The following is a 13,626-nucleotide window of genomic DNA, read 5'->3' as shown; positions in this document are numbered from 1 at the left end:
TAGAAAGCAAGCGCTGCTTAATTCAGCTCTTTATACCCTGGTAGCACCCAGACTAGTATGACTAGGTGCTCAGCAAATGGTTGCTGAGATCAATCCCTACTCTTTACAAGTACAGTATTTTAATCATTTATGTAACAATTAAGTTTTGTGACCCTGCAAAAGTTACTTTCCTTTTTTATTTCTTCACCTGTGAGGAGGGGATAGCACCCTCTCTTAGGATTAATGAAATATGAATGCAAAGTGCTTTAGGAAACACCTGGTACAGAAAGTATGGACAATAAGTGACAGTTCATATTCTCATTGCTGTTATTTTTATTGTTGTGTTATTATTATTATTACTCTTCACACACTCTTCTGTGTGCTGGGCACACCAAGTATTGTAAAACATAGTCCTCGTTTAAAAGATATCTAGGGAAGATGGTCTATATATATGAAAACATAAATAGAGACACAAAGTAGAAGGGATGCTACAACCAATGGGCAATATTCTTGGAACGGGACCCAAAAATTTACTCCTAGTCTGAATTTTCTGACTGCCTTGTGCCCCAGTGCACCTCTAGTCAAACCCTCAGTTGCCCTTCCCCTCTCCTCCATCCCTCCACCATACTCGACCCTCTGAGATTTCACAATTTCCTGTTTCTTTTCCCAGACTTGCACTAATATTCTCCCTTGGGCAGATCATCCCTGTAGATTGTGGACTGGCAGTGGACTGTCCTGAGCCTGAGTCATGAACTCTTCACATTTGCATAGGGTTCTCTGGGCAGCCTGAGAAGGCAGAGCCCTGGCTGGCTCCATAAGCAAAGATGGTGAATGCTGTAGGAATTTGGAGAGACAAGCCCATCCTGTGAGCCAGTTTCCTGGAGCAAGGGAAACTTGAGCTGGGTCAATAAAGACAAGTCTAGAGAAGAGGGAAGAAGGACATACCAGGAACAGGCCCTATGAGCAAAGCCCTGAGCTGATAATTGCATATGGGAACAAAGCGTGGTCTCAGCGAGCTGGAGTGAAGAAGGTCTAAATGGATGTTGTCAGAAATAAGGTTAAAGTTAAGGAGGGACCACACTAAGGGGTTTTGACATTAAACTGTGTTTGAGGAACTCAGCTTTCCTGAAACATATAATTGGCTTTGACATACAAGTACTCATTATGTGAAGGTCAACGTGGAGCTTTCAACGATATTTTGTTGGTAAAGGTACATGTAGATTGCATAGGCAGACAGTGGGTATTTGTAGAGAACTGGGAAGGAAGGTGAATCTATTACAGGTGTAGGAAGATCTGAATCTAGAAACACATAACCGGTTCTGACATAAAAGATAACTTGAGTGGTAATCAAAAAATATCATGAGGTGCCTGGGTGGCTCAATCAGTTAAACATTCAACTCTTGGTTTCAAGCTCAGCTCACGATCTCACGGTTTGTGGGTTTGAGCCCCACATTAGGCTCTGTGCTGACAGTGAGGAGCCTGCTTAGGATTCCCATTCTCTCTCTCTCTCTCTCTCTCAAAAATAAATAAACATTTTTTTTAATTCTGTAAAAATACATCATCAAATAACAATGGTAAGGAATCTGAAGTTTCCATTAAATATCTACTTAGAGATGCAGTATTCTAGAGGCTCAAAGCCATCCAGAGTGTATTTATTTTAAAAGTCAGGAAAATGAGGTTCAGGAAGATACATGACTTGCCTGAAGTCTCACAGCCAGTTAGAAATAAAGCTTCTCATCCCAACAACACAACCTCTCCTTGGGTCTTAGGCTCCATAAGTGACACTTTTACATCAAATCTCACATTATTAGTTTTGGTAAAACAATTTAATTGTAGATAAAGATATCTTCGCTTAGCAGAAGTTACATATGTATATTTAAGTGATGTAAGTAAAAGATCTTTTTTTTTTTGAGAGTATTCCTTTTTGTCCTTTGTCAATATCAAGTTGAAATCAAACTTAATAAGATAACAAAAAGAAAAACTGAAATGTACTCCTTTCAAAACTTTTCATTGAGTAATATTGCTATTATTTTCTAAACCGAACAAAAACATGACCTTCTTACTTAAAAGTTACTATTAAAAAAAAAGTTACTATTAATGAAGGTAGAATGGCATACAGAATTTTAAAACCAACATTTGGAGATTACATTTATGCAATAATATCATGCTAGCAAATAATGTCCTTTTAATTTTTGCTTCAGTTGGTCAACCCAATTACAATCTCAGTTTAAAGGCCTACATTTCTACCTACTCTGAAATAGCACCTACTTAAAAAAAATCATGTCTATCCAATTAGAAGATTATATAAACTCTAAAAGGATGTGCTGCATCAAAGGGTCATTTTGTCCTTGCCCACAACCCACAGTACTCTTTCATACTTTCTTAAATTCAAGTGAGAGAATGTGGGCTCTCAGTTACAAGATTCCATTAGGCTGTCCTCTGACCTCTCCGATTCTACTCGGGGTCTCCTTATACAGATGCCTGGTGTCAAATGACCTTGTCCAGCTGTTGAAGGAGTCAGCAACTACCCCCCCACCCCGACCCCTGCCCCAGCTGCTTGCAGCTACTGATGGACAGCACCTCCCTACACAACTACGTCAGCAAAATGGTCTGTTACAGATAGGCATTGAAACTCATCACACGGGCTGATAGTTTCAGTACCACCTTAGAACAGCTGAGGAACTCCTTTGAAAGTTATTGGTCTTTTCACGAGATGAATTAGCTCTTTATATTAAGGAAGCAATAAATTATTCTTTGGTGCCCCAAGTGATTTTCTGAGGAGCAATTTAAATCTGAGGAGTTTATGCTTATTAGCCAAGTTCCAGAGAAAAGCAGCAAAGACTCAGCTCCTCACATTTATAACTTTTACTGAAGATATCCGATATTCATTTCGAAGTAGTCTCGCTTACTTTAGGATAACTGTCAGTGAAGACTATCTCAGGAATTTGAATACTAGTTTAAAGGAACAAAGTTGGAATGAACTAGGAAGAATTTATTTAATACTGAAATTTCATCAGTGCTGACAAAGTTTCTTTGGGGAGGATCTCAGAGTATGAAACCTGAAAATGCACTCTAACAGAGTCCTAAAATTCACACCTGTTATTTATATATTTCTAACTGATGTTAATTTTTTAAAAGAAGTACATTTTTTTTTATTTGAGAGGTTGATTGCTCTTAAAAATCTGCTTGCATGAGACTTGAGTTTTTTTAAAATATTTATTTATTTATTTTGAGACATAGAGAGCAAGTGGGGGAGGGGCAGAGAGAGAGAAAGGGAGACAGAGAATCCCAAGCAGCCTCCCCACTGTCAGCGCAGAGCCCTATGTGGGGCTTGAACTCACAAACTGTGAGATCATGGCCTGAGCTGAAATCAAGAGTCGGGAACTTAACCAACTGAGCAACCCAGACACCCCGAGAGTTGAAATTTTTAATGCTTCACATTATATTACCTCCAGTGCCCTTTAGATAATTAATCTTGATATCTATTTGTGTTTGCAGTAAATGACAGAATCCTAGCAAATGATGGACATCTCATAAACAACAGATAGGAACTGTATAAGTTGCAAAGAAATTAGAAATTGAAAAAGAAAAAAAAATTTTCCCCCTGAGGATAATGGGTTTTTTTTTTTTTTCCAGTTAATTACAAAGGTCAAGGGTAAAGAAGTAGTCCTTCTCCTTAAATACTGAGATTCATCATCCTGACATTATTTACTAGAGCTGCAGTTCATGAACTGATAGGAGGCCCCATGATCTTGTATTCTGTTGTCATACATTTGACTACTCCTTAATTATATTCTGAAGCAAAAATGGGAATAGTGTATATATTAAATCTTGGGCACTGAGTTTTGTCACTTTGTTTCAATGATTTGCCGGTTCAACCACTGCTAATAAAAACAGCATTCATTTGGTGCTGATTTTTGCCAGACATTACCCTGAAGGTTTTATTATACATATATTTAAAAATATTCCAAACATAAAAAGTGCAAGGAATAATAAACTTTCTTTGTGACCATTCTCAATGTAAACATATAGTGACATCTTATCATATTCTTCTTTGAAAAATAAAATATGGATATGATTAAAGTGTACCATGCACATGGCCCCAACCTGATGCCCTTCTTTTCTTCCTATGCAGAGAGTCACCAACATGACGTTGTTGGAGCAAATTTTTCGCACCCTTGTTTTTCTACATAATCATTTCTTCTGAACATCTAATAAATATTTATGTGATACTCAAATTGATATAAATTATATATTATGAAGTGGTATCATTCCCCCTCAACACTATATTTTTGAGATTGATCCAATGTATACAGATCTAGTCATTTATTTTAACTGCGCCTACAGTATTTTCTTTTTTAAATAAACCACTAGTAGTTCATCTACTTACCTTCTAATGAATATTTAAGGTTTTCTTTCAATTTTAGGCCATAACATTTAATACTTTGTTGATGTCTGTGTAAGTGTTTCTCTAGGGTACATTCCTAAAGAGAAATTGGTGGGATTTAGGACACGCATATACTCAACTTTACAGATACTGGAAAGTTGCTCTTTAAACTGGCTATTCTGATTTATACCCCAACAGAAATATAGGACTGTTTCTTACTATCTTTCTTGCTCACTGATAATGCCTTTGTCAACTCTTAATTTTTTGCCAATCTGATGGGCATCAGTGCTGTATCCTTGTTTTAATTTGTACATCCCTGATGACTAGTAATATTGAACATATATCTTCAATGAGTATTAGCATGCTATTAATAAAATCCATGTTTGAGTTATTCATTGACATTCCATTCAGGTTTAATATCTTTTTGAGACCTACATTCTTATAGTTTTGTTACAATTACAAGTGGTATCTTTCAAAAATTACATTCCCAATTGGTCATCACTACCGAAAATGGAGCTACTATTGCCTATCTCAGGTTGTTCTGAGAAATTTGTATAAACTCCTTAGGAAAGTTCTTGGTGCATATTTGGCCTTCTCCAAGCTTCCTCTGTCCTGACAGAAATGTAGAAATGATGTAGAGTACTGGTTTCAAATATCAAAAAATAATCAGAAAATGTGAAGTTATATAAAATATTCATATACTGAACTTAAAGTAATTTTTTTCAACAGTTCATGACTGGTAGAGTCAGAATGCATTAGATAAGTCTTGCAAACACAGGCAAGTAAAATATTTAAAACCCTCAAAGGGCGACATATATATAATTTGTAGGGTGTTCTGATTTTTTCTTGGTGACATCATATTATATAACATGAACTAGCAAATGTACTAGAAACCAAATCTACTCTTTCTGTCTCAGTATATTTTCCCAAGGGATCGCCAATTCAAGTTATACCTATAAGTGTGCCATAAAACTTACACATTGAATTGGAATGGACTTCCATTATTTACTTATTTATTTAAAAATTTTTTTAAGTTTATTTATTTTGAGAAACAGAGAGAGTGGAAGAGAGGCAGAGAGAAAGGGAGAGAGAAAATCCCAGGCAGGCTCTGTGCTGTCAGCACAGAACCCAATGCAGGGCTCGAATGCACAAACCGTGAGATCATGACCTGAGCTGAAACCAAGAGTCGGACGATTAACCGACCGAGCCACCCAGGCGCCCTGGACTTCTACTTTTTAAACACCTGGCTCCTTCAATATGACTGCACATTTCTTCTTTACATAAAATCAGTTAAGAAAAAAATACGCTGGTCCCTCATCCATAAGGCTTTGGGAAATCGCATGCCACTTTGAGCGTGTACATTTGCCATTAAATGTTAATTCCTTCTACTCTTTATTCCACAAACACTTAGGGGGAACAAACAGATCCAACTATTTGTTCTGGGAAAAGGCAATTCTGTCCAGGGCGTGCGGAATAGGTTCAGGTGGGAAGATGCTAGTGAGAGGTCAACAAAGGGGGTCAATGCTCATGTTCAGTAACTTAAATGCTTTTGACACATGGCTACTTCCTTGTGCTTAGGTCCACTAAATACTCTAAAATAGTAGCCAGTTGAGAAGTACAATTAAGCAAATTAAGTTATTATCTTCAGACGTTAGCAGTTAAATTCCAGTGTTTCCTTTCCCTTGGCAGGTTGGGGAGGAGGGTGGTGAACACCTTGAGAACATATGGAAACAGTTATATTCCATTTTACGTAAGTGTTTATGTGTTGGTTGAACTCATTTTTCAGTTCATAGAAATAATACTTGTCCTTACCAGCTCCCCTGCCTAAACTGAGTAAGAAAAAATAATTTACTCTAAAGCAGAACCGTTTTTAATCAACTGCATTTTTTGTTTCAGTTAAGTTTTGGAGAATTACCGACTTGACCTTAAAAACAAACTCCCTTTTCACACACAATTATTAAAAATAGGCCTTTTTGAGCATCCCTTCCTGAAAGCTCACCTCTATTTCACTAGTCATTAAAGGAACATTCTACCCTCAATTTAAATAACATAATAAATTATTATTAAATAAGAAATTATTCAAATTACTTTCATTTAGGTACAAGATGGCTTAAATAACCACTTTGTGAACCACAAAGCTGCAGGCAAATGAGGTTTGCCCTAAATTACATACTGAAGAAAATCCCATTTTGTAGTGAATTTCATGTTAATTGTGATCCGAATTTTGTATCCAGCTCACAATCAAAGACAACATGATCTATCCCTCCACTCTTCCAATAATGAATAACAGCCTTTGACAAACATCCTATTTCTGCAAACAATGCAAATCACATACATGCAGAGTTTCAGACAATGATTAGAAGTTTAGTCGCCTGCTGTGGATTCTAGACAAATGGCTCCCTTAGACTGCTTTTCAAAATGTGGAGAGTGGAATTAGCCCTTGGAGAGAAAGTTAACTAGAGAGTTTTTCTAATTCAATGTAAAAGTCAATCTGTGCCAAGAGACCCTAGTTGAGGAAGTGTCACTTTAAGGTCAAAAATGACCAAAATAAGCTTTTGAGTGAAAGAGATCCACAAATAAGTCAAGTCAGGCTGCTCTGGTTTTCAAAAATTATTTGAAAGGATAAAGAAAGGTCATGAGAGAAGAAAAATGAAAGACCTAAAATGAGGATAGCAATTATTTTAAACAAAAGTGTGACAGGGTGTTTCCTACACTGAATGCCACTTCTGTCCAAGATGTTATACATATTGGGGATAAATTTGTTACTTCCACAACTATAAATTTCCAGTAGGCAACCCCCGTGTGCACATTCTTTGTTACAAACATATACACTGACTTGAAAGGACATCATGAAGATAATCCCAAATGTTCTCTCATCACCTCATTAAAAACTGAAGTTATTCATACTATTTTAACAAGAACGCTTTGCATTTAGAAGGATTTTCACATATATAAGGCCCTTTTCAGGAGTAGCCTGTGATGGAATTCTCACCATGTTTTCAATTAAAAAAAAAAAAATGCTAAGAATAGTCATGGTGGGTTTTTTCCATCAACACTTACCACAACTGAGCACTTATCATATGCAAGTGCAGGGGTGGGTGCTAAGGAGGTGAGAGTCAACATGGATCCCCATCTCAAGGAGTAGAGCTGCTAATTCGGTAGGGGCAGTGAAATATGATCATGGATGTCCCTGGGCTATTAAGGAGAACTTACTTTTAAGCAGACTGTAAGCAGACAGAATTGGACAAACAGATTATGACTCAACCATTTTTCCTCTTACCCGTTTGCCTTTGTGAAGTGGTTTTGCAACCTATACCAGGAAGTTTTCTCCTTGATGATTCCCCCCATCCTGTTGCAGAGTTGCCCCGCCATGTAGCAGAAACTCATATATACCTGGCCACAAAGGGAATTTCACTGTTCTGGCTATTGATACAAGTAACAACTCCTGTTTGAACTCTTCCCCTTAGACAAATACTGAGACTGTGGTGATTGATCTTTCAATGCCTATCTAGAAAATAAAGCTATACTTGCAAAGTTTTATATCCTATGGGCCAAGCAAAGTTCTCAGATAGAGAGACATACCTTCCAAAGAAATTGTTAGAATTACATAAATTTATTAGGAGACTGGATTAGCTTCTGGTATTCAGGAGGCTTTGATCTTTTCTCTTCCCTGCCATTTTCTTATACAACCCCAGTTCTGACTATTTGTGCTGGTAGGTAATTCCTCTTTCAGGTTAAATGCTACCACCCACTCAATTACTTATGACCTCAGTGAGTTTGAGAAAATTCTGCAGCATGAACAGTTTTCATTATGATGTAAATCAATGTAATACTATGTAATAATAATGTTCATGACACCCTTCAATGCTTGCCAAGTGACCAAAATTGTTTTTAGTGGCACCGCTATGACAATTCCATTATGTTCATAACTAGTTCATATTATTCAATTTCCTTTATGGTATAAATTACGTAATAATTAGACTTGCTTATGAGGTTTGCATATGGTATCCACGGAGCAGTACTTAACAGGACTTTTCATAAACCAAATCTGAAGTGAGCTAACATAGTTCAGATTTTGCATAACACCAAATGGGGCAAAGTTAAAATATAATGACAAGATAATGTTCTCAGAAAGAAGTAATAAAACTTAGGTGGCAATGTGTGTGTACCGTAGTAGATAACACACAAAAAAAGCCTTGAGCAAACAATAAAAGTTTAATAGGCAGGCTCTGCATTTTCTGAGTTTACTGAGAAATACATATATATATGAACCACATGAAAATTATAGTTCCTTTGGGAAGCTTTCCCACTGTTCTTGTCCATGTTGGGGCACAAGCTTTGAAAAGAATATGAATGTCTGTCACAGAGAAGATGGAAATGACAGAAACAGTAAGAGCTGACCATGAGTGGCTACTGAGAGAGCGGATTTACTCAGTATCTAGAAGTTTGTGAGATTAATGTGCCCAAAACACCCTCCGGAGAGAGGCTATAAGGGGGCAGGACACAAGAGGTAGAAATAAAGCCACTTGTGTGTTTGCTTTGGACATGACCTAAGTCATTATTTTCTGAGTGGAGAAGAAATCTCTAATTCCAGTGTGGTCCCTTTCGAGCACAAGGTCATCACAATGAAGAGCCACATTTGAAACTTTCCGAAGTTATCCATCCAATTCTCACAATAAAGCACAGAATACAAATTATGACTTGATTTGCAAGTAGAGTGGACCCTGAATCTTGACAGCAACCGTCAACTATACTACTTGTTTTCATCTCAGAGTTCACTTTGGAGACTTTCATTTTTTTTTTTTTTCCCCAAAACCACCACCAGAGAAACAAACTTTCATAAAATAAATATGACTAACACTTTGAAGTAAAAATATCCACAAAGAAACCAGTATGGGAAGATGGTGGAATTTCCACTGACTCATAAAACAATTTACATATAAATCTCCTTTTTTTTCTTCACTCATTTAAATGATTATCATTTCATATTCAGACTCGCTGGCAAAACATCAGTTATTTTAATGTGAATCCTCCACACGTTGCCCCAAACAAACTTTAATGCTCAAGTAAAATGTTTGAGGCTTGCCAGACCCAGGAGAGGGTAGAATGTTGCCCCATACAGTCTGTCCACTGAGCTATTGCTTTGCTTCCCTCTGGTCACGGATATGAGAAAATACCATCCAGACCTCTTCGGATTTGCTAAAACCAACCACCACCACAAGTCAAAATTAGCGACGGAACTACAGTGTTTCTAAGAATAAATAAAAGAGACACTATACCGGGTCTTCAGTTTTGTGACTATTCAAGAGGTCAGACAGGAAATCTTCATGAAGACTCTCTCTTCGAATTAGCGTAAATTCCCTCAGGAAAACAGCTCCTTGGCTTTGGTCTCCGCATACCTAGGGAGATAAGATAGCAAATTCAGCCTTCAGACAAAGCCTGGAGGGAGGGGAACATTGAAGAATTAATGTCTCTGAGTTGAGGAAACTTCTTGGATTCATTTCAAGTCTGATTAGAGCAATCAAAAACAATGCATGCAAATACATATTAATGTGAGAGTCGCTAGAATATTCTGGCATGTGACTCCTTGGATGGATGCCAGGAAAGTCCACTGCTAAGTTGGCACCTCTTAATTGACTGGTGTGCGATGTCAAAATTCAGTGATTGTAAGTTATCTTTCAGGCCAGATCAAGTGTGGTCAGGTGCCTAGATGTATTCTATTGAGCTATCTATATTTATGTGCTGTACAGGTGTCTTGGACCCACAGGGATCTATACCATGGATCTGAGCATCTAGGTGAATCTTGATGACCTGTTACATATCTACCAGATAAGGAGAAGCTGGCCTGGGCACATAACTGACTTTCCAAGTTATTCAAATGATTTAGAAACAGATGCTCTTCAGCTACTCTGGAGGGAAGTATTGGAGAGCTTTTATCTAGAGCTTATCACATACCAGGTTCTTTACACATGTTATCTTGCACCAGCCCCAGGAGGTGACTGTTATTAGCCACACTTTACAAATTAGGAACTGGAGGCAAAAGGGTTTCAGGAATTTGTCAAGTGTAAGTGTTGAAATGAGGACTCAAATACAGGTCTGACTCTAAAACCCCTTTCTTATCATTATCACATTGTGCTACTGAGCTACTCAAACCTCCTTTGGTGAAGGACAAATAGTTGAGTAACTCCTATAAATCCTAGGAACAATTAATTCACCCAGGCTTCCCAATACCTCTCTGAACCTCAGTTTACTCAATGTAAAATAGGAATGATATCAGCATTTTTGAATTGCTGAGAAGACAGGAAAGAATACATGTAATGTACTTAGTACAGGGATTTACATATAGTAATCATTCAACATTATTATTATCAAAAGCACATTCTGCTCAAGGAACAATTAAAATGCAAGCTTTTAACTTACATGAATTTCTTTGACGATATTTATAATATCTGTAATGGATATTATAAATGGGTATGGTATTATCTTCATATTATCTTCATATTAGTTTAACTTTTATATCTGTAATGGATATTATAAATAGGTACTATATTATATTCATATTAGTTTAACTTTTCAATTTTTATATCTTTTTTTTTTATTTTTTTTTTCAACGTTTATTTATTTTTGGGACAGAGAGAGACAGAGCATGAACGGGGGAAGGGCAGAGAGAGAGGGAGACACAGAATCAGAAACAGGCTGCAGGCTCTGAGCCATCAGCCCAGAGCCTGACGCGGGGCTCAAACTCATGGACAATGAGATCGTGACCTGGCTGAAGTCGGACGCTTAACCGACTGCACCACCCAGGCGCCCCATCAATTTTTATATCTTTTAAATTTTATACCTTTTTATGGTATTGGTAACATCATTAAGAATATGAGGCTGTTCTTCACTTTTTGCAGATGACATGATATTACACATGGAAAATCCGATATACTCCACCAAAAGTCTGCTAAAACTGATACATGAATTCAGCAAAGTTGCAGGATACAAAATCAATGTACAGAAATCAGTTGCATTCTTATACACTAATAATGAAGCAACAGAAGGACAAATAAAGACACTGGTCCCATTCACAATTGCACCAAGAAGCATAAAATACCTAGGGATAAATCTAACCAAAGATGCAAAAGATCTGTATGCTGAAAACTATAGAAAGCTTATGAAGGAAATTGAAGAAGATATAAAGAAATGGAAAAACATTCCGTGCTCATGGATTGGAAGAATAAATATTGTCAAAATGTCAATATTACCCAAAGCTATCTACATATTCAATGCAATCCCAATCAAAATTGCACCAGCATTCTTCTTGAAACTAGAACAAGTAATCCTAAAATTCATATGGAACCACAAAAGGCCCCGAATAGCCAAAGTAATTTTGAAGAAGAAGACCAAAGCAGGAGGTATCACAATCCCAGACTTTAGCTTCTACTACGAAGCTGTAATCATCAAGACAACATGGTATTGGCACAAAAACAGACACATAGACCAATGGAATAGAATAGAAACCCCAGAACTAGACCCACAAACGTATGGCCAACTCATCTTTGACAAAGCAGGAAAGAACATCCAATGGAAAAAAGACAGTCTCTTTAACAAATGGTGCTGGGAGAACTGGACAGCAACATGCAGAAGGTTGAAACTAGACCACTTTCTCACACCATTCACAAAAATAAACTCAAAATGGATAAAGGACCTGAATGTGAGACAGGAAACCATCCAAACCCTAGAGGAGAAAGCAGGAAAAGACCTCTCTGACCTCAGCCGTAGCAATTTCTTACTTGACACATCCCCAAAGGCAAGGGAATTAAAAGCAAAAATGAACTACTGGGGCCTTATGAAGATAAAAAGCTTCTGCACTGCAAAGGAAACAACCAACAAAACTAAAAGGCAACCAACGGAATGGGAAAAGATATTTGCAAATGACATATCGGACAAAGGGCTAGTATCCAAAATCTATAAAGAGCTCACCAAACTCCACACCCAAAAAACAAATAACCCAGTGAAGAAATGGGCAGAAAACATGAATAGACACTTGTCTAAAGAAGACATCCAGATGGCCAACAGGCACATGAAAAGATGCTCAACATCGCTCCTCATCAGGGAAATACAAATCAAAACCACACTCAGATATCACCTCACACCAGTCAGAGTGGCCAAAATGAACAAATCAGGAGACTATAGATGCTGGAGAGGATGTGGAGAAACGGGAACCCTCTTGCACTGTTGGTGGGAATGCAAACTGGTGCAGCCACTCTGGAAAACAGTGTGGAGGTTCCTCAGAAAATTAAAAATAGACCTACCCTATGACCCAGCAGTAGCACTGCTAGGAATTTACCCAAGGGATACAGGAGTACTGATGCATAGGGGCACTTGTACCCCAATGTTTATAGCAGTACTCTCAACAATAGCCAAATTATGGAAAGAGCCTAAATGTCCATCAACTGATGAATGGATAAAGAAATTGCGGTTTATATACACAATGGAGTACTGCGTGGCAATGAGAAAGAATGAAATATGGCCCTTTGTAGCAACATGGATGGAACTGAAGAGTGTGAGGCTAAGTGAAATAAGCCATACAGAGAAATACCGATACCATATGGTTTCACTCTTATGTGGATCCTGAGAAACTTAAGAGAAACCCATGGGGGAGGGGAAGGAAAAAAAAACAAAACAAGAGGTTAGAGTGGGAGAGATCCAAAGCATAAGAGACTCTTAAAAACTGAGAACAAACTGAGGGTTGATGGGGGGGGGGGGGAACGGTGGTTGATGGGTATTGAGGAGGGCACCTTTTGGGATGAGCACTGGGTGTTGTATGGAAACCAATTTGACAATAAATTTCATATATTGAAAAAAAAATAAAAAAAATAAAAATAAAATATGAACACCAAAAAAAAAAACCCAGAATATGAGGCTGTTCATCATGTTGATTTATGCCTTCTTGAAATGTCTGTAGTAATTCATAATAAATTAAAATAATTTTAATCCTTAAGCCCTTTGGAAAGGAATATAACTTTCTGTAACTTTTTTTAAATTTTTTTTAACGTTTATTTATTTTTGAGACAGAGAGAGACAGAGCATGAATGGGGGAGGGTCAGAGAGAGGGAGACAAAGAATCTGAAACAGGCTCCAGGCTCTGAGCTGTCAACACAGAGCCCGACGCGGGGCTCGAACTCACGGACCGCGAGATCATGACCTGAGCCGAAGTCGGCTGCTTAACCGACTGAGCCACCCAGGCACCCCATCTATAATTTATATTTATA

At 37.6% G+C, this 13,626-nt stretch overlaps 1 protein-coding gene across 6 annotated transcripts in view; it reads right to left on the bottom strand.

Moving 5' to 3' along the window:
* The window catches only part of ADAMTSL1 (ADAMTS like 1), an 884,660-nt gene that overhangs the window by 627,622 nt on the left and 243,412 nt on the right, over window positions 1-13,626 (bottom strand). For all 6 annotated transcript variants that reach the window (XM_045467757.1, XM_045467758.1, XM_045467756.1 and 3 more), the window contains exon 2: window positions 9,646-9,765. In XM_045467757.1, the coding sequence (XP_045323713.1) occupies window positions 9,646-9,765 (120 nt within the window). The remainder of the gene's footprint in view (window positions 1-9,645; window positions 9,766-13,626) is intronic.

The sequence above is a fragment of the Leopardus geoffroyi genome, chromosome D4 (genome assembly GCF_018350155.1).
Source record: "Leopardus geoffroyi isolate Oge1 chromosome D4, O.geoffroyi_Oge1_pat1.0, whole genome shotgun sequence".
Lineage (NCBI taxonomy): Eukaryota > Metazoa > Chordata > Mammalia > Carnivora > Felidae > Leopardus > Leopardus geoffroyi.
The sequence above is the reverse complement of the archived record's forward strand: the minus strand, read 5'-3'. Positions and strand labels throughout refer to the sequence as shown.